Source organism: Oncorhynchus masou, chromosome 23 (genome assembly GCF_036934945.1).
Source record: "Oncorhynchus masou masou isolate Uvic2021 chromosome 23, UVic_Omas_1.1, whole genome shotgun sequence".
Taxonomy (NCBI): domain Eukaryota; kingdom Metazoa; phylum Chordata; class Actinopteri; order Salmoniformes; family Salmonidae; genus Oncorhynchus; species Oncorhynchus masou.
In genome coordinates, this window is record NC_088234.1 from 55,856,593 (window position 1) to 55,877,786 (window position 21,194).

A 21,194-nucleotide genomic window follows, 5' to 3' on the forward strand; every position below is an offset into this window, starting at 1 on the left:
TAACTGACTTGCCTAGTTATATAAAGGTGTAAAAAAATTTTTTTTTTAAATCGCCATCCAAAAATACAGATTTCCGACTGTTATGAAAACTTGAAATCGGCCCTAATTAATCGGCCATTCCGATTTAATCGGTAGACCTCGAGTCTGCAGTCTCTTCATGTTAGCAATTATGATTCATTTGGTAAAGACGCTTTAAGATCGGTCGCTGGTGTTACACAGTTTATAGTATGGGGAAAAGGAAATTTGTTTAAAATAATTGATCAAATCACATGATTAAGTAATTTATTCACAATTTAAGAAGTGTCGTTTGAGCTACTGTGGCCACCATCTTAGATATTCTACAGATTTTTTCACTGGTTACTGTTCCTGCTGTTTTTATTAGAACAGTCTGAAGGTTTGTCACTGGTGTTATAGAAGAATGTTTTGTTTAAATAATTTTTTTATATATTATCATTAACCTTTTTTGTCTTGGATTATATATTTAAAGTAAATACTCAAATTACATTCTGGAAAGCCTTAATTGTCATTAAAATATAGGGTACACCGGTGACAAAGGCAACACAAGCATTTTAATGTGATATACAAAAAATAATATGCTGTCATTTATTTTCATTAACATTGTTACACCATTAACTATTATGACTAATTTGTAAACTTTTTATTGGCTGGTCAAAAAGCCACCATTTTCGTAGAACGACTCATTCCCTGCATAGAATAATTTAAGAGTATAGAGATCAGAGAACATAAACAATATACATACCAACATACATACAGATAGGTAGGTTTAATGAGACGGGTTACTGTCTTTGGCAGCCAGGTAAGCAGAGTTCCAACATACAAAAATAGGGCTCTAGAAAAACAAAAAAAAGCATCAAATAAAATCACCAAACAGTACAATGTAGAAATGTTCTTTGTAGTATAAAGTGTTGTTGAAGGCCCCGTTGGGAGTGGCAGCAGGGTCTTGCATCCTGCCGTGCTGAGGTGTGTGGTTCGTGGAGGCGGCCGATGTTGATAACACAGCCACAAAGCAAATTCCACAGCCAGTCAAAATTGGCAACAAATGTATAGCTTTTTTTTTTCACTTTAAAGTTAGGCATACGGTTAGCAGTGTGGTAAGGTTTAAAATCATATTGTAAGACGAGAAATTGTAGAAATGGGCGGGGTTTAATGATAATTAAGACTTTGTGGCTGTGTTAACTAGTGACAACCGGTGGAAGGGACTATAACCCAGGTCTGCTACTGCGGGATGTAAAGCCCCCCCTGGTGTAGGAGCGTGCTGGGACTGACACAGGCACCAGTACAGCTGAGGAGAGCAGGACAAAGATGAGTGTTAATGAGCATTGATAGTTAATATTCAAATCATCTGTCTGAAAATAATGACTTTTCTCATTAGATACCCAGAGGCTACAACCGAATTCTCTCAAACATAATTAGACCGCAACCCAGCGACATGTTTTATAAATGAGGACCACAGATGGCTCCTATTGACCTGGGGGAGGGGCTTGTGTGTCAGGCTCCTCCTCATCCTTGATGGGGGAGTGGCCCAGAGGGTGGTGGATGAAGGAGTCCAGGAAGGAGGAACTGCTGATGCCCAGACTGATGCCCATCACTCCGATGCCCAAAGAGTCTGCCAGTGTACCAGACAGAGACTCAATGAGTTAGCCACAAAAATTAATGCGTAGAAATTGTGTACAGTATTCAATGTAAAACGAGGTGCCCACCTGTACCCAAAGATTCTCTGCCAGGACGCCCCTGTCCAATGTTGTCCAGTACTGTGAAGGAGCGGCGGTAAGGGGTGTCTGACTGCAACAGAACCCAGAGTTAAATCTCACGGACTGGGACGCAGGCAAACATATTCCATATGTATCTATTACAATATAAACCTACAAAATATGGCTAAATCGTTCTGTAGTGGTATAATAACTTTTACCGTGTGTGATTATAGCCATACCCTGTAGGTGTGGGTGGTGTTGGGACGGGAGAATACGTCCAATTGATGAAGCCGATCCCGAGGAAGCAAACAACCAGCTTCATCTGTAACAGCACTATGGGCACGACTGGACAAGCCTCTATGCCGCTACACACAAAATAAAATAGTGTTGTGTTATTAGCAGGTGATAGTATTAAGTGTTGTCAAGTCAGTGCAAGATGTACAACTATTATGCAGAGTTCTACTCATCCAATACCTGAGTAGGTCTGAAGTGCTGTCCAGAGTGCATGGGTTCAGCTTCTTCTGTGCCGATGGGGGGAAGGAGTGTGTTCCTGCTCAGAGGTATCAGAGGCGAGGCCAGGCGGTCACTGGCTGTGGGTCTGGAGAGTAACAGCCCTGTTCACTTTCCACACTTTCCATAAAGTTACACAAGTCCCTTTAACATGGCGCGAACTGAAATCATTCCACATGAGGGCAAATTATACTGTATGCTTCACACAGATCTTCTTTAACTCAAGGTTCATTAAAAGTTCACCCGTTGGTACTTAATCACACACAACTCCTCACATCTCTACCACTTCCCTTCTGCTGAACAGAATGCCACAAGGCAAGAGTTAAACAGCAAACAGCTTTCAAAGTAATCTCTCTGCACAGACGGTTCTCCAGCTTCAGAGCAATAAATAAGACGGGAGGCGGTGTACATGGAAGAGGAAAGGGACCAGCTGGAGAATGGGTAACCCCGTTTAAGTTAACTCACAGGTGTGTCCCACGGATGACCTCCTCCATGGAGCCGGCGGCACTGAACTGTGTCAGGCAGGGAACCAAGGGCAGAAGGGTGCGTGGGGGGGGGTTACGGCGTAGCGCCGAATGGGGCGGACGGGACAGGGACGAGGAGCTCTGCTCTAGAACCCGGCGAGGACGGGGCTTGCTGGACGGAATCACACTGGACCCTGGCCGATGGGTCACCACCATCCTCTCCTCATGGTCCCTGAGAAGGAAGCAGTGAACCTTAACTCAAAGTAACATATGCAAAAACCTACATATCCATAGCTAATAACCGTCTCTTGCTCTCTTATTTAATGAGATAAAAGGTGAGTGGTTCACAGCTACAGTGAACTCCTTATGCTACACTCTACTAATAAAGATTGTTATAGTATCATCATGAGTATGATCAGTCTCCATACTTAGCTTTCTCCATCACGCCCAGGTTCCTCTGCTGCAGGGGGATGCCGTGGATCACTATGAGGTCGTTGAGGTTGTGATGCGTCACCGCTGCCCCTACTGGTACCCGACTGGACTGTAGGAGGGAGGGAGGCAGAAGAAGATACAGAGTTAGACTAGGCAAAAGTGGTCATTCACCTAAAACCTAAACACCAGCCACAACATCCCTACGGACACTTGCACGTCACCACAGTTAGCTCCAACTTGGATTTTCTACATGCAACCAAGTGGAGACGACATACCACCACCCACTTGAGACCAAACAGACGATTAGACAAAATAGCAAAAAAAAAAAAAAAAGCATTCCAAAATGGTCATTATTGAACTAAATAAGAGACGTGTGTAAAAGAAATAATCAACAATTGGTTAAGAAGTATGAAAGTGACTAAAAGTGGTGTGGTTTGTGTTATTCAACAGGCACAAGCACATTCAGTCTAGGAGTGAATAATAACATGCCGCTGTGGATGGCGTCGATCGGCGCCATTTTGGCTCTGGGTGAGAGTTACATACAGTGGATGGCTTTTTCTGCTTTTTGGATTTCCGTCTGGACTTGTGCTTTGAGACCCTTGATTTTGTGGTCTTTGGGGGAAAAACGGATGACCAATTGAGAGAGAGAAAAGGAGAGAGTGAGGTGGACAGATACAAGGTTGTTGGTTTGAAAGGTGTGAAACAGACCAAGGAACAAGACAGAGTAGGGGACAAAAAGAAGGAAGGAAAGAAAAAAGGATTAAAGTTAATGAATTGATAGCCTTCAAAACAAGAGTGAGAAGAACTACGGACAGCAGGGGAAAACAATTCAGCATCGGTGTCTGTTTTCAGTTTGCCGAATTTGTCCTAAACTCTCAAACACATCTGAAGGTTATTATGGAGTTCAATCACAGTGCTTATTAACATTTCTTGACATAAAACCTACATCCTAGGAGTAGGATGTTCCACTCTCTGAGAAGGTGGTCCTTCAACCCCCTCTCAGGGCACTGACCTGGGGTTGCAGGCTGCCTGTTAGCTGGGGCACCCTGATCTGGCCTAGCTTGGGGAGAAGGGTGGGAAGTGCGGACAGAAGCAGGAAAGGATTCTCAGCATCAGACTGTGATGGGCTGAAGTTCACTGCAGTCTTCTCATCATCTGTCAATAAGAAGGGGGCAGAATACTGTCAATTTGACAATGATGGATTTGTTGGTTTAAAAGTCAATGACAAGTCAAAAGTGCCTATAAGACATAGTCCTGTGGTCCTACCTGAGATTTTGCTCTGTGGTCCTACCTGAGACATAGCCCTGTGGTCCTACCTGAGACATAGCCCTCCCAATGCCTGCGGACCAACTCCTCCATCCAGCCAACCAGCTCTCGCCACACGTCGTCAAAGAGCAAGTCCAGGGCCGCCTGTCTGCGACAGCGATAGGGAGACACAGGAGGCAGGCAGTACCTCCGCCGACCAGCCCCCACCCAACCCCGCTCCCACTCATCATCCCTGTAAAAGTCAAACCACAGATTAAACCATCAACACAACAAACCTTTTGCAAAATAATGTCAAAGTCTTTCAAATACTAAGCTTTGTTTTAGGTTACTTGGTACAATGGAACCCTTGGGATAATCCTAAAAGTAGGCTCCAAGCTCAATTAAGTGCACCATACTTTAAAGTATTTGAAATGCCCCTATATTTAAAGCGTCCTAAATAGGAGAGCTGGGTGGTGACTCACAGGTCCCTGCTGTCAAAGGCCAGGTACTCCTCCATTAGGCCTTCAGCCTCGATCACCTTGGGCCTGTCATGACCTCTGGATCCACTGGGAGTACCAGGGGGGTGGTCAACTGCCACACAGGGCCTGGACAGCACAGCCCTTCTCCCCTGCACACACAGACTGGACACACAAACAACATGGTTCACACTGACATCAGTTTCTCAACAGCATCAGTCCAAACATTTTAGACTAGCCAGTGCCAGTATGCCTTGTGTTACTTAGTTCACTTGCTGTTTGACAAGCCACACAGTATGTAGGTCACAAAACCACAAAGCCAACGGTAATCTATAATTGATGGGATAACAGCATCAGTAGCTAGTGCTCACTCTGTGCTGGGGCAGGGCTTGTCCTTATCCTGGGGTTTGCTACTACTGCTGTCCTTCTGTCCAGCTGCAGTGGTGCTGGCGGGTGTCCCGGTCCCCTTCCCTGAGATTGCGTACCACTGAAAGCCCTCGTCACTGGGACACACCAGCTGACTACCCAGAATCCTGTGGGTTCACATAGTAGGGTGGATAGGAGGTGAAACAGTGATTAGAACTTCAATGAATCCAACAGACAGGAAAATGAATTTATTTGATTAACAATTTAATTTTGTAATGCTGAGCCAATGGTCTAGGACACATTCTCTCATTGTGTATAGGGGCCCAATGGTTTTGGGCCGATCATTATGTGGTAAGTAGTTCCTTCTCGGGTTTGCAAACAAATCTAAATCAGATTTATCTTAGGTATCTTTAAGTTAGACGGCTCTTTTTAAGAAGTATCACTATACAGCAGCCAAATGACCTTCAGCAATACATTTACAGGTGAGGAGTGGAAGGAGCCAGGCTAGAGTGGCAGTAATGTGTGAGATGAGGGGGTGTAGGGTGAGGACCCACCGTAAGTGAGGGAACCTGAATGCCCACTGATGACACTCATCTTGCAGCCCCAGTAGATGCGCCCCACCCCGCCCCTCGTAAAGCTCCTCATCAATCTCCTCAAACATTTGCTGCACCTGTCGCGACGCCGCCTTGTCAAACTCCTGAGGGATGGAGAGAGGGAAGGGAAAAAGAGAGTGAGAGGAGCCCCGACTGAGAGGCACACTATGACAGAAGGTCGTTGCTTTTCAAGCTACTTATCAATTATTAGCAGCATGTCGCTGAGCGCTGTTCATTTCACAGCACGCTACATGGCTCCCAGGTGACTGTGTAAGTGATTGTGCTGGAGCAAGTAGTACCATTTGCATGTATATTTCAGAGACTGTGTGTGCGTGCACAGGCGAGGGTTTGTGTGTACTGTACAATATTAAGTTCGTAACTTAGGACTGTAGGGGTATGAGTTCTATGAGGCCTTCTGAGGACATGGCTGTGTAAATAAATCAGAGATTTTTTGTTTTGTTTCTGAAGGCAAGCTCTAGAAAGCTCAGCATCACGACGAAGCGAAACCATGAGGGAAATGACCTCTGCAGACAGAGCAGATTGCCCTCATTACCAAGTCATTACAATACAAACATGATTACTCTAATTTAATGGTAATCTGCATACAAGACTGTTGTAGCATTCAGCATGGCTATGCCTCGCTATATATGCACTTCAAAATACTCAGAACATAGGGCATTTGAACTGAAAGATTCTGGCAGCCAGCTGAGAAGGTGAGGTGAGACTCACATCATAGCCCCAGGAGAAGACAGAGCTCCTCTCTGTAGAGATGCCTGTCCCTGTGTAGCTGTGGATCCCAGACCAGGCCCGCGTTGTGTTTCCAGTGGTGACCGTTGGAGAGTCTGACCGGTTAGAGGCTGCAGACGTCGTCTCTGAGCTGCAACAGAGGACAGATGTTTACATGTTGCTGTACGTTACAGTGTTGTGTGTTGTTGAGTGTACCAGGGAATATTTTAGAGCAGTGAAGTATATTACTGTGCTGTTCAGATTATGTTACTGGCTACCTCCCTCTATTTTGTCTCCTTGCCTTCACACATCTAAACAGGATCTGTGAAAGCAATATGGCTGCTCCCTACAAGTGTGCATGGTTTCACCTGTCCGGTTCATGAAAAACAGGTCATACCTGTTGTAAGTTGAGACAGCTTCCTGAAGGTCATGGAGGAGGTGCTGGGGGAGGAAGTCATCATCTACCTCTTCTGGGAGAGGGTGATGGTCAAGGTGGCTTCGGGATAAGCCACGACTGCAGAGAAGGGAAAATATAGCTGAATAAAACATGAATAAGCAATAGCATTGATATATATATATCTTTCATTGTAATACTTTGGTGGGTTGATATTTATTGTTGTAAAAAGACATTGATCCCAAACAAACAAGGAGTGAAATATGAGGTAGAAGTGGGACCCTTACGTCATCAGTTACAGCATTGAACAACATCATCCTATTGCATCCATTTGTGTAATGGAGGCAACTGACCTTGGATTGGTTTGACAAATGGGCTCTCACATGATCACTACATTATCCTTTACGTTGTCACCCGATAATTAGCTAACCAACAATCTAACTTTAGTCAATCATGTTACCATATTTCAATCTCGAATGACAGAAATTACAGTTAACAAAGAATGACAAACTTGTCCACTAGCTAGCAACTATTACTTACATCTCAAGACTGTGCGTTACCGGCCGCCTGGTGTATCGCGAAATCATCCTTTTATCCGTTTTTATCGCCTCATGCCCCCCCGAGTGTCCTCTCTCACCGTGCTTCCCTCTGATTCATGCCCCCACTTGCTCTTTTGGCAGAGGTTTGTCATTTTCAGCCGCCCGCGGTTCAATAACACCTGTACACCCTAGCAAGTTACCTAGCTAGCTAGCTTCGTTGTCTTTGATGTGGAACTTAATTGCAGCCAACTTGCTAACGTTAACAAACATTAGCTAGCTACTAGATTCGCTAACGTTAGCTAACTGAGAGGGAGAACCAAACCGCGCAGTTGTGCACGAAGTGGCCTGTTACTATACAATGCAGTGGAATACTTCAAATAAAACGCGGCCTAAAAGTATTATGGTATTATAGGTTATGTTTCAGGCAGCGCCAGTAAAATAATCAATATAGCCATTAACTACAGCATCCCTCACGACAACAATAACAAGGCTGTCATGGATACCTAACTTTCTTATTCCTATACCTCACGGGAAATGTATTTTGATCTCCTCTAAAATGACCTTTTGCAAAAATATAAAAGACTACAACTCCCTGTGTTCTGTGCGATATTACTATTGCGCTACAAAATTATGTCCGTCTCTCACCTGGGAACGTTGTCTACGTATAGAATTCAAAACAATTGTAATTCCACATTTTATGTAAATTGTATAACTTTTCTATTTGATTCATTATATTTTTTGTGTATCGTAATTTTGAAGCAAAATTTAATCGAAGTATATTATTATTCCAGGGATAAATACGTGTCGTATAGGAACCAATTACAAAAACTGTAGTATTATAACCGAGATCTATTAATGGTAGGGGAAAAAACAGTTCCTCTAACGGCATGAGAATGACAGAACTTGACAACTAATTTTATTTTTATGGGAATCCTTCTCGAAGATTAACGTTAAAACATATACATAATAAACAAGGCAAGGTCAGACCTCTCTCAGAACTGTGACCTAAGTTAACTTTAATTGATCATGCGATTAGCTAGTGAAGGCACTGACGAGTTAGGATGCTAGCTTCATTTTATTGACATGACTTCGTTTGCAAATGTCATGTAATGTTCATTGTAAAAGAGTAGGCCTATCATTGAAGACTTAGATCAAGATATCATGTGATCAATGGCAGTTTACGTATAGTTACACAATAAGTTTATCGATAAAAGACAAGCTGCCTGTCTGAACAGTTTGGAAGCTGAGCTTGTACCCTATAATTCAGTTATGATTCAAATGTCATTATAGAGATGTCGTATGATCTGACCTACAACAGTCTCTGCTGATAACAAAGCAAAGGAACATAACTTATCTTGTTATTGCTCATATCATAGGTTCATCAAGCCACCCTCACTATGGACCCACTTAGGAGAACAGCCTTGCTAGATGACATGGTCCAGTACTATCTCTTCTTGGTTCAGCCTAACCTCTTTGACACACAGTCTGATGATCTACGTCTGAGACCTTGGCCAAGGTTGCCCCTCTCCTTGTGCAGTATATCTGGCAACAGCAGCCATTCAACCTCAAGTACCACACTGAGAAAGGCACAGTACTGGTTCTGACCTGGATACAAATGTTTTTTGAGGATTAAAGGAATTGTTATACAAATCATTTTGATGCTTTGACTGAATGAATGGTGATCATATCTTGATTGTACCTGCAAGGGGAGTTCCTGCACACTTTGGAGGCAGCGCTGTGTTTGGGGACAGTGTGGAGGATGAGTGGTTCATCTTATACCTCCTGCTTCAGATCACACAAGCCTTCCCAGAACTTGCTGCCAGGTAGAGTGGAGCACACGGTCTGCAAAGCTCTGTATTACTTCCAGTTAGTTTCAACTTCCCAGTGATATTTATTTTAACTTGCAGGTTAGAGTACAATGATGGGGAGTTCCTTCTGATCGAAGCAGCAGACTATCTTCCCAAGTGGTTGAACCCAGAGAGCTGTGGAAACCGAGTAAGTTATCTACGTTTGATGTAGCCCATTTAGCGTCTATTTACGATTGTATTTTACGTCCAGGACGTTGTGTTAAGAGCTCTTACACTTGCACTAAAAGTTAACACACATGCGGTACTATTTTCACATCAAATTTATTTGTCACATGCGCCAATTACAACAGATGTAGTCTTTACAGTGAAATGCTAACTTACAAGTCCTTAACCAGCGATGCAGTTTTAAGAAAATACCTTAAAAAAGTAAGAGATAAGAAAAAACAAATAATTAAAGAGCAGCAGTGAATAACAATAGCTGGGCTATATACAGGCGGTACCGGTACAGAGTCAATGTGCGGAGGCACCAGTGTTGAGGTAATTGAGATATTCATGTACATGCAGGTAGGGTGGCTATGTATCGATGATAACAGAGAGTAGTAGCAGGAGTCTTATGGCTTGGGGGTAGAAGCTGTTTAGAAGCCTCTTTGGCCTAGACTTGGTTCTCCAGTACTGCTTACCGTGCGGTAGCAGAGAGAACAGTTTATGACTAAGGTGGCTGGAGTCTTTGATGATTTTTAGGGCCTTCCTCTGACACCGCCTGGTATAGAGGTCCTGGATGGCAGGAGGCTTGGCCCCATTGATGTACTGGGCCGTACGCACTACCCTCTGTAGTGCCTTGCGTTCGGAGGCCGAACAGTTGCCATATCAGGCAGTGATGCAACCCATCAGGATGCTCTCGACGGTACAGCTGTAAATTATTTTGAAGATCTGAGCCAGTCTTCACGACTGTCTTGGTGTGCTTGGACCATGTTAGTTTGTTGTTGATGTTTTGGAAACAAAATACAAATTTGTACACCTTTATAGGGTTAGGGTTCCCACATGGCCATATTTCCATATTACAGCAGCTGTTTATGTAAAACAGATGGAAGACAGTCGACTACCTGTGCTAATTAGCTATCTGCGTCTCTGAACACCTATGCGTAAATGGAAGACGGACGCCATAAACGTGTTTTCACTGAAAAATACTGTCGGTTGCAACTGTGTTTAAAACAGTGTATGACAGTGTATATTTTACATTTGTGAATTAATTTTTATGTGATATGATAGTAGATGGCTTTATGTTTCTAGAACCGTACTGCAATTGACAATCGATTCACGTTTACATGGAATGTTTGGGCTGCCAGAGTCAATTCTCCTCTAAACGGAACATGTAAGGTCCTTGAACTGTAAGGAGTAACATCAGGCTCCATTATTAGGCTATGTGTGATGACTACAAATTGTTTATCACTGTCTATACATCTCTTCACATAGCTGACTATCCCTTTGTTTGTTGCCTCTGTAGGCCTATATCAGTCTGTCCATCTGTGTCTCTCCCCCTGGTTCTGGTCTGCTAGGTGTTCCTCTACAGGGGTGAGCTGTACATCCTGCCCTGACCTCCCGCTCTAGTGGAGTTGGCCTGCCCATGAACGCAGTGCCCAGCGTGAACCATCCTGCTCTCGTCCCACACACAGGCCTGTCTGGCCAGCCCCAAGATCTGCACTGCTCTGGGGAAAAGACTGGAGGGGTGAGTGACGCAGCAGAAACAACACTATGAAGTGTTGAAGTGATTGTAAGGTTTCTGTTTGAGGGTAGATTTGTGTCTTATGATTAGGGCCAGGCCTTTGGCTGTTTTCTTTCTAGCCCGCATTTCGATCATCTGACCTCAAGAGGACGATATAGCGCCTTCTCACACCATATGTGAATTAATTGTCACGTGTGCATACCGTGACAATCTAATGTAATTATCCAATTAGTCAAAAATAAATTCCCAACCATGTGGATTGACTTCAAGTCAATTGTTTGCTGAAAATTGTCATCAGCAGCCTACACTTTAGACTAATGCACCAAATTATTAAACAATCAACATAAATATTTAACTTATTGTTTGTTATCAACATTATATAGGAATAATCCGCGTTTTATCTATGAAAATGGAGCCTATTGTCGAACAAAGTAGCCATTTTCATTCGCTATAGAAATGCATGTAAATGTTGAGGATATGCAAGCGCCAATATCCCAAAATGTGCGATTTCATTAACACAAGTAAAAAACGGAGTTGTAGTCTGGTCAACCAAAATAGAAAGCCTCTATAATAATGGACGAATCCACTGACTCCACAAGACCAATATTTTTCATGTAGGAGAGCTGGGTGAAGATGTTTAGTTGTTCTGACTGCTACAGGGTATTTACAGGAAGTGAACTATTCAAGTGTTGGCATATCATTCCAAGTAGGCTACCTGCGATTTTACGTGCGCTTTGTGGAGGCGGGGAATCGTATCTCTCCAAATACTCGGTCTTAACAGAGTTGGAGAAGTTGTTGGGTTGTTATTTTTATAGTGAATGAAAATAGACTAGCCACTTTGTTTTGAAACTAATTTTCCCCTCTAAAATTTCGGATATAAAAAAGTCCTTGCTATCCTGAATTCTTGGGACGTCCCAACTCAGATGTTACAATGTAAAAAGATTAAGGTTAGGTAAGGTTAGATAATGGTAGGGGTTAAGTTTAGGGTAGAGACATCTTAAGGACCCAGATGTAAAAATGGCTATCGTTCCCATATGTTAATGGCCCAATGCAGCCGTCAAATAATTTCCTGGTAACAATTAAGTACCTTACTGTTTTCAATCAAAATGGTAAAAAATAAACAGGTAACTTCTTAGCAAGAGCAGTTTCTCCTGCAAAAAAGAATTGAGTGGGGAGGGTAAAACTGAAAATGAGCTGTTATTGGCAGAGAGGTTTGGAACTCTTTCTTATTGGTCTATTAACTGCCAAAACTCCATCCCACCAAAACATGCTGAAATTTAAGGCTGTCTGTTCAAGCAGCTTTTACACTAAAAGGTCATTATCATAATTGTCATAGTATTGTTCCATTCTCATAGAATGAAAAAATAAAATAATATTATGTATGTAAACACACACATAGTTGTGTACATATATATATTATATATAAATATTATATACACACACACACATAGTTGAAGTTGGATGTTTACATACACCTTAGACAAAAACATTTAAACTCAGTTTTTCACAATTCCTGACATTTAATCCTAGTAAAAATTCCCTGTCTTAGGTCAGTTAGGATCACCACTTCATTTTAAGAATGTGAAATGTCAGAATAATAGTAGAGAATGATTTATTTATTTCAGCTTTTATTTCTTTCATCACATTCCCAGTGGGTCAAAAGTTTACATACACTCAATTAGTATCTGGTAGCATTGCCTTTAAATTGTTTAACTTGGGTCAAATGTTTCGGGTAGCCTTCACAAGCTTCCCACAAGAAGTTGGGTGAATTTTGGCCCATTCCTCCTGACAGAGCTGGTGTAACTGAGACAGGTTTGTACATTTTCTATAGGCTTGAGGTCGGGGCTTTGATTTTGCAGGAACAGCTCAAATAAGCAAAGAGAAACAACAGTCCATCATTACTTTAAGACATGAAGGTCAGTCAATCCGGAAAATGTCAAGAACTTTGAAAGTATCTTCAAGTGCTGTTGCAAAAACCATCAAGCTCTTTGATGAAACTGGCTCTCATGAGGACCGCCACAGGAAATAAATACCCAGAGTTACCTCTGCTGCCGAGGATAAATTCATTAGAGTTAACTGCACCTCAGATTGCAGCCCAAATAAATGCTTTACAGAGTTCAAGTAACAGACACATTTCAACATCAACTGTTCAGAGGAGAGTGCATGAATCAGTCCTTCATGGTCGAATTGCTGCAAAGAAACCACTACTAAATGACACCAATAAGAAGAAGAGACTTGCTTGGTCCAAGAAACACGAGCAATGGATATTAGACCAGTGGAAATCTGTCCTTTGGTCTGGAGTCCAAATTGGAGTTTTTTGGTACCAGCCGCCATGACACGGTGTGGGTGAACTGATGATCTCAGCATGTATGGTTCCCACCGTGAAGCATGGAGGAGGTGTGATGGTGTGGGGGTGCTTTGCTGGTGACACTGTCTGTGATTTGTTTTGAATTCAAGGCACCCTTAACCAGCCTGACTACCACAGCATTCTGCAGCGACATGCCATCCCATCTGGTTTGCGCTTAGTGCTTATCATTTGTTTTTCAACAGCTCTATGAACCAATACACCTCCAGGCTGTGTAAGGGCTATTTGACCAAGAAGGAGAGTGATGGAGTGCTGCAGCAGATGACCTGGCCTCCACAATCACCCGACCCCAATCCAATTGAGATGATTTGGGAGGAGTTGGAAAGCAGAGTGAAGGAAAAGCAGCCAACAAGTGCTAAGCATTTTTTTTTCATTTAACTAGGCAAGTCAGTTAAGATCAAATTCTTATTTACAATGACGGCATAAACCTGGCCTAACCCGGAGGATCCTGGGCCAATTGTGCGCTGCCCTATGGGACTACTAATCGCGGCCGGATGTGATGCGACCTGGATTCCAACCAGGTACTGCAGTGACGCCTCTTGCAATGGGACGCAGTGTCTTAGAACACTGCGCCACTTGGGAGCCCTATGTGGAAACTCCTTCAAGACTGTTGGAAAAGCATTCCTCATGAAGCTGGTTGAGAGAATGCCAAGAGTGTGCAAAGCTGTCATCAAGGTGGCTACTTTGAAGAATATAAAATATATTTTATTTGTTTAACACTTTTTTTGGTTAATACGTGATTCCATATGCGTTATTTCATAGTTTTTAATGTCTTCACTATTATTCTACAATGTAGAAAATTGTAAAAAATAAAGAACTCTTGAATGAGTAGGTGTGTCAACTTTTACTGGTACTGTATATGATATAAAATTGAGCAGACACTGTAGCTCATAGGATTTGTACCAATGTACGTCAGGAGCACTATCTGTAGCCTAATGGTTATTAGACAGCTTCAATCTTGACAGCATGGCATTTGCTTCTATTGATTGTTAACCCAGAGAACTGATTACACATGTTGGAGTATAATTGTTCTATTACTGGTTAGAAACAGAAACAAAAGATTATGCAATCTTGCAAACAAAAGTAAATAATTGTTCAGTGTGTGAGACTGCTAATCACTGATGCTAGCTAACCAGTAAGGTGTTTTTATATTCTCCTGAACAGTAATATTTCCTAGATTACTCATAACAGCCCTCTATTTTACATTTCAATGAGCATAGCGGTATCGGGCTGTTAGCATTGCAATTGTCAGTGATTCATAATGTTATCCCTTTTGGTGATGATGTGTTATTGTGGTTGTTGTCTGTGTCAGGAGTAGCTGCAGGAACACCAGGAACACTGGTGTCTGTTTGTCTACATGTGTGCCTGCATATATGTGTGTGAATACACTCTATTGTGTGTGTGTGTGTGTGTGTGTGTTTAACTCTGGTGGCAGGGCCCCAGGTGAGGAGATCCTTCAGCTGCTACAGAGCTGGGATCCCTGCAACATGGAAGAAGTGAGGAAATGCGAGGCCCATCTACCCCCAGAGGACAGTGGGTAAACACCTCCTATTACTACAGTACAGCAGTCACTCAGTCTGGTATCAGCTCAGGTGTAATGAGTAAAATCCCTGTTATTATATGACATTTACAGCGCTGATATGTTCACACCACTAAGTAGACTGCTGGCTTTCGTGTCAGATAAAACCACACAGGCATAAGGCCTGCTGATTTTTAGAGGAAGGGTTCAGCCTTTACTAAACATACCCATATCGTAAACTAGTTAAATTAGCGGTTTCCAAAATGATGAGCTAGAATGAGTTGGTTGAAACACTGATTTTTCTAATGCCCCCCATCTCCAGGTGAGAGTTGGCTGGATATTTCAGCCCAGGAGCTGGAGCATAGGGGGAGGAGTGGGGGTGGGTGGCTTAAGCCCATCCACACCGAACAGACGCAGGGGGGGAAGGGGTGAGGAGGAGGGGGGCAGCTACAGCCTGGTGGCTGTGACCCAAGGCATAAAGAACTTCATCAACGCCATGTCTTCACATGAGGGGGCCCATCTACCCTGGTGAGACTGACAGACTGTCTGTCCACACTGTTCTACTTAGCCCTGTATGCGGTATGCTAACTGCTATGAGATACTGTGTAGAATGCTAACGTATGCTAGCTGCTGACTGTAACGGGTATCAATGTAATTTGCCTTTGTTTATGTTACAGGTCCCATTCAAATGAGCCTTTCGGGTTTGATCCAGACTCTATGGCCAGTGCACTGGACAGACTACTGGGTATGTAGTTGCTAGTAGTAAGTTCTATATGAAGGCCATATGTCACATATGTATACAACACATTTTCCAAAAAATAGTAGCATTAGTCACGTAAACACGGAAATAAACAAATTGCACATTGTACTTTTTAACTATGTGCTATGTAGACATGTCAGGGGCTAAGGATGAGGAGTTGGATTCAGATGACCTAGATGATGTCGATGAGGCCGTGGATGGTCCTACCGGACTGCGAGGGGATGAAGGGGCAGAGGCTTCGGAAGGTCTTAGGAAGTACATGGATGAGATGGACCATGAGCTCTTGGGCACCAGCATGGGACAGAGCTTCAACCAGCAGGTAAGATATGTGATCGATATTTACCACTTCTTGTTGCAGTGTGCAAATTCTGTAAAGAGTTCTTTGGAAAGAGGAAGGATTAGGGATACCTAAGTTGCATTAATTGCATATAAATATGTCAAATAATGATTGTATTCTATGATTCCTACAGGGCACCAATAAAGCAGACCCAGCAGCCAATGGCTGCCATCATTCCCCCAGCGGGGAGGGTCTGCCGGGTGAGGATGAGGAGATCCAGCCCCTGGACATAGACCTTAACATGGTCACTAACCTCCTGGAGTCTCTGAGCTCCCGGGCAGGCCGGGCCGGCCTCTAACCTGCTGCAGAGTCTGGGCATTCACCTGCCACCCAATACTGACCGTTCATGCTGAACACCTGCCCCTCAATTCTGACCATTCATTGAGAACTCTGACCGCTCATTATGCCCTAGCAAACAAAATCACCCAACACCTAGTTCTTACTGTCTGCGCAGCCTAGATACACTGCCCTTTAAACGTTTTGCTCACAGAGTACACCATGGACCACACCAGAATCAATAATGTACATCAGGACAGTGGTTTGACAACTGGATCATGTTTGCCATTCTGAATGCAGGATCTAAAAGGTAACTGTAACCCTACAAAGTTGTGATCCTAACGTAGAGGCACTTTCACCCCTTTTGGATATTTGAATCTGATTGTCCTAAATATAACATGTAGTTTAAAATGTTTTTGTTTTACAGCACTTAAATCATTACTTAGTCAAATAATAAAGTCGTACAGCACATTGATATATCAGCTGACGTAAGAAGGGCTATATAAATCAATTTGATTTGATAATTTTTTGGGGACAAAATGTGTAGTCATTTTCTAAATATATGATGTTAAATGAGGTTTCAAGGCAGTGAAAATATTATTTTCTTCGCTTACCCTGTGCCGTGTTATTACACATTCTCATTGTGATTCAATATTAACCTAAGCCCAGCCAATTTTAGTAATACATTTGAGATAAACATGTGGACTTGCTTACTGTTAACTTTTTATTGTTTCATGTGGGGATTTGAAAAACCTTGAGGAAGACATAGTGTCTCTATGCAGAGTTTCCCAAAGATTATCTTCGGGACCTCAAGGGGTGCACGTTTTGGTGTAGGCCCTATTTTGGTTCAGGTTTGTAATTTCTAGGGCTAAAACCAAAACGTGGACCCCTTGGGAAACACTGCTGTATTGGTTTCTAGCACTTGGAGTAGAGATCACTTTCTGAGTCTAAATGCAAGCTGAGATCTACTGCTCAGATTTTAACTATGCAATTAAAAACAGTTCTGTATCAATGAGGTTTGTGCAATAGGCTATAGGCCCAGTACATTATCACTGCCAGTTGACATTTACATTTAAGTCATTTGGCAGACGCTCTTATCCAGAGCGACTTACAAATTGGTGAATTCACCTTATGACATCCTATGCTTGAATTGCCCTGTCAGTGTTGTTCTACTCAAACTATTTTAAAATGATATACAAAAAAAATAGGAATATGATCACACTGGTAGTATATCATTTGTTGTATTACTTGTGAGGCTGACGAGCATAATATACAGCGCATTCGGGAAAGTATTCAGACCCCTTCACTTTTTCCACATTTTGTTATGTCACAGCCTTATTCTAAAATGGATTAAATTACAATTTTTTTCCTCGTCAATCTACTCACAATACCCTGCAATAACAAATCAAAAACGGGCTTTCAGACATGTTTGCAAATTTATAAAAAACAGAAATATCTTATTTACATAAGTATTCAGACCCTTCCTGAAGGACAACCATCTCTGCAGCACTCCACCAATCAGACCTTTATGGTAGAGTGGCCAGACGGAAGCCACTCCTCAGTAAAAGGCATATGTGACAGCCAGCTTGGAGTTTGCCAAAAGGCACCTGAAGGACTCTTTGGTCTGATGAAACCAAGATTGAACTCTTTGGCCTGAATACCAAAGTGTCATGTCGGGAGGAAATGTGGCACCATCCCTATGGTGAAGTATGGTGGTGGCAGCATCATGCTGTGGCGATTTTATTTCAGCGGGTGGGACTGGGAGACTAATTAGGATCTAAAAAAAAAAGATGAATGGAGAAAAGTAAAGAGATCCTGCTCCAATCAAAATATATTTGAGACTTTAGATTTTTCAAAGTAGCCACCCTTTTCCTTGATGACAACTTTGCACACACTTGGCATTCTCTCAACCACCTTCATGAGGTAGTCACCTGCGATGCATTTCAATTAACAGTGCCATGTTCATTTGTGGAATTTCTTTCCTTTTTAATGAGGTTTGAGCCAATCAGTTGTGTTGTGACATGGTAGGGGTGGTATACAGAAGATAGCCCTATTTGGTAAAAGACTAAGTCCATATAATAGCAAGAACAGCTCAGATAAGCAAAGAGAAACAACAGTCCATCATTAAGACATGAAGGTCAGTCAATGCGGAAAATTTAAAAAACGTTGCAAGTTTGTTCAAGTGCAGTCGCAAAAACCATCAAGCGCTATGATGAAACTGGCTCTCCTGAGGACCACCACAGGAAAGGAAGACGCAGAGTTACCCCTGATGCAGAGGATAAGTTCATTAGAGATAACTGCAATTTAGATTGCAGCTCAAATAAATGCTTCACAGAATTCAAGCAACAGACACATCTCAACATCAACTGTTCAGAGGGGACTGCGTGAATCAGGCCTTCATGGTCTGTACCACTACTAAAGGACAGCAATAAGAACAAGAGACTTGTTTGGGCCAAGAAACATGAGCAATGGACATTAGACCGGTGGAAATCTGTCTTTTGGTCTGATGAGTCCAAATTTGAGATTTTTGGTTCCAACTACCTTGTCTTTGAGAGAAGCAAAGTAGGTGAACGGATGATCTCTGCATGTCTGGTTCCCACCGTGAAGCATGGAGGAGGTGTGGGGGTGCTTTGCTGGTCACACTGATTTATTTAGAATTCAAGGCACACTTAACCAGCATGGCTACCACAGCATTCTGTAGCGATACGCCATCCCATCTAGTTTGCAATTAGTGGGACTATCATTTGTTTTTCAACAGGACAATGACCCAAAAACACACCTCCAGGCTGTGTAAGCACTGTTTGACCAAGGAGATTGATGGAGTGCTGCTTCAGAGGACCTGGCCTCCACAATCACCCAACATCAACCCAATTTAGATGGTTTGGGATGAGTTGGACCGCAGACTGAAGAAAAAACAGCCAACAAGTGCTCAGCATATGTGGGAACTCCTTCAAGACTGTTGGAAAATCATTCCTCATGAAGCTGGTTGAGAAAATGCCAAGAGTGTGCAAAGCTGTCATCATGGCAAACGGTGGCTGCTTTGAAGAATATAAAATAAAACATATATTTTGATTTGTTTAACACCTTTTTGGTTAATACCTAATACCATATGTGTTATTTCATAGTTCATTGTTCAAACTTTTGACTGGTATTTTATATATTTTTTTACTGGACTGATGGTCTGCATCTGATGTTCAGTCTGAGGGGAGCTAAGGAGCAGCACTGAGGCTGCCTCTCACTGTCCCTCCTCTCTCCCTCTCAACTGAGAAAGGACAGCTGATGACCAAACTCAAGTCGCACTGCATTATTTCTGCCTCATGCACACATTCATGTTGTTACTCCTATGATCAGTGAAAGTGAAATATTCCTAGATTTAAAGAAAGACACGCTGCTAATAATAACAACGCAAGCTTATCGGAACACTTTGCTATACTCATTCATTCCAGCTGCAGTGCTGGTTGTAGTGTGAGTTGAAGTAAGGAAAACACGCATTTCATTAAAACAGCAGACATGGTGATCTGACCAGTTGGTGACCACCGACATGGAGTGTATTGCTTATTTCCATTAATCTTCTCACTAACCATGTTTCCATCCACAGTTTTTATGCGAGTAAAGTCATACCAAATGAAAAAAAATCATGACAGTTGTGACGGAAACAGGAAGCCGACAGATCATTTGTTCGTTTGATATGTTGGGATCTTTTTGTGTCTGTGAAATGTATAATGCGAGAAATTACATCCTCACCGAGCGAAAGGATGGAGCTGGCGCTTTCAAGGAGCGGGACACTAATCCCAACGCTATAAGAAATCCCGCTAAACCCTCAGACGAACCATCACACTTTAAACAGATCAACATTCACAAAGCATGCGTGGACCAACTGGCAAGTGTCTTCGCTGACATTTTCAACCTCTCCCTGACTGAGTCTGTGATACCTACATGTTTCAAACACACCACCATAGTCCCTATGCCCAAGAAAGCGAAGGTAACCTGCCTAAATGATTACCGCCCTGTAGCACTCACGTCGGTAGCCATGAACTGCTTTGAAAGGCTGGTCATGGCTCACATCAACACCATCCAGCCCGGAAACACGAAACCCACTCCAATTTGCATTCAACAGATCCTTTCCAACCTGGACAAAAGGGACACCTTTGTGAGAATGCTGTTCATTGACTACAGCTCAGTATTCAACACCATAGTCCCCACAAAGCTCATCACTGAGTTAAGGACCATGGGACTAAACTGGACTTCCTAACTGGCCACCCCCAGGTGGTAAGGGTAAGCAACAACACATTGGCCACACTGATCCTCAACACTGGGGCCCCTCAGGGGTGCATGCTTAGTCCCCTCCTGTACTCCCTGTTCACCCACGATTACAACACCATCATTAAGTTTTCTGACGACACAACCGTGGTAGGCCTGATCACCGACAATGATGAGACAGCTTATAGGGAGGAGGTCAGAGACCTGGCAGTGTGGTACCAGGACAACAACCTCTCCCTCAATGTGAGCAAGACAAAGGAGCTGATCATGGACTATAGGAAAAGGAGGGCCGAACAGGCCCCCATTAACATTGAAGGGACTGAAGTGGAGCGGGTTGAGAGTTTCAAGTTCCTTGGTGTCCACATCACCAACAAACTATCATGGTCCAAACACACCAAAACAGTTGTGTAAAGGGCACAAAAACATAATTTCCTCCTCAGGAGAGTGAAAGATTTGTCATGGGTTCCCAGATCCTTAATGTTATACAGCTGCACCATCGAGAGCATCCTGCTGACCAATTAATCAAATGGCCACCCGTCTATTTACACTGCTGCTACTCGCTGTTCATTATGTATGCATAGTAGAGGTTGACCGATTTAATCGGAATGGCCGATTTAATCAGGGCCGATTTCAAGTTAGAACAATCGGTAATCTGCATTTTTGGACACCAGTTATGGCCGATTACATTG

At 42.8% G+C, this 21,194-nt stretch overlaps 2 protein-coding genes and 1 pseudogene across 4 annotated transcripts; 2 read left to right on the plus strand and 1 right to left on the minus strand.

Annotated features, from left to right (window-relative positions):
• Window positions 1-547: 547 nt before the first annotated feature.
• Window positions 548-7,993, minus strand: LOC135511074 (protein FAM149B1-like). Of its 3 annotated transcripts, XM_064932579.1 has the most exons (16): window positions 7,459-7,992; window positions 6,922-7,038; window positions 6,528-6,675; window positions 5,760-5,902; window positions 5,211-5,372; window positions 4,846-5,004; window positions 4,435-4,616; window positions 4,131-4,273; window positions 3,662-3,730; window positions 3,115-3,227; window positions 2,688-2,918; window positions 2,187-2,310; window positions 1,952-2,077; window positions 1,722-1,803; window positions 1,490-1,627; window positions 548-1,303 (listed from the first exon to the last, which is right to left on the minus strand). In XM_064932579.1, the coding sequence occupies exons 1-16, from the start codon at window positions 7,503-7,505 to the stop codon at window positions 1,221-1,223; spliced, it is 2,067 nt and encodes a 688-aa protein (XP_064788651.1). In that variant the 5' UTR covers window positions 7,506-7,992; the 3' UTR covers window positions 548-1,220. The 3 variants fall into 3 exon arrangements, with proteins under 3 accessions (XP_064788651.1, XP_064788652.1, XP_064788653.1); XM_064932580.1 differs by lacking the exon at window positions 3,662-3,730; XM_064932581.1 differs by lacking the exons at window positions 548-1,303; window positions 1,490-1,627 and having other exon boundaries at window positions 1,728-1,803; window positions 1,931-2,077; window positions 7,459-7,993.
• A 327-nt stretch (window positions 7,994-8,320) lies between these two features.
• LOC135511076 (protein ecdysoneless homolog) lies at window positions 8,321-10,986 on the plus strand. The gene is made up of 4 exons (XM_064932585.1): window positions 8,321-8,437; window positions 8,834-9,280; window positions 9,365-9,452; window positions 10,822-10,986. The coding sequence occupies exons 2-4, from the start codon at window positions 9,129-9,131 to the stop codon at window positions 10,858-10,860; spliced, it is 279 nt and encodes a 92-aa protein (XP_064788657.1). The 5' UTR covers window positions 8,321-8,437; window positions 8,834-9,128; the 3' UTR covers window positions 10,861-10,986.
• Window positions 10,987-13,320: 2,334 nt separating this feature from the next.
• Window positions 13,321-17,622, plus strand: LOC135510130 (protein ecdysoneless homolog; annotated as a pseudogene).
• The last annotated feature ends 3,572 nt before the right edge of the window (window positions 17,623-21,194 follow it).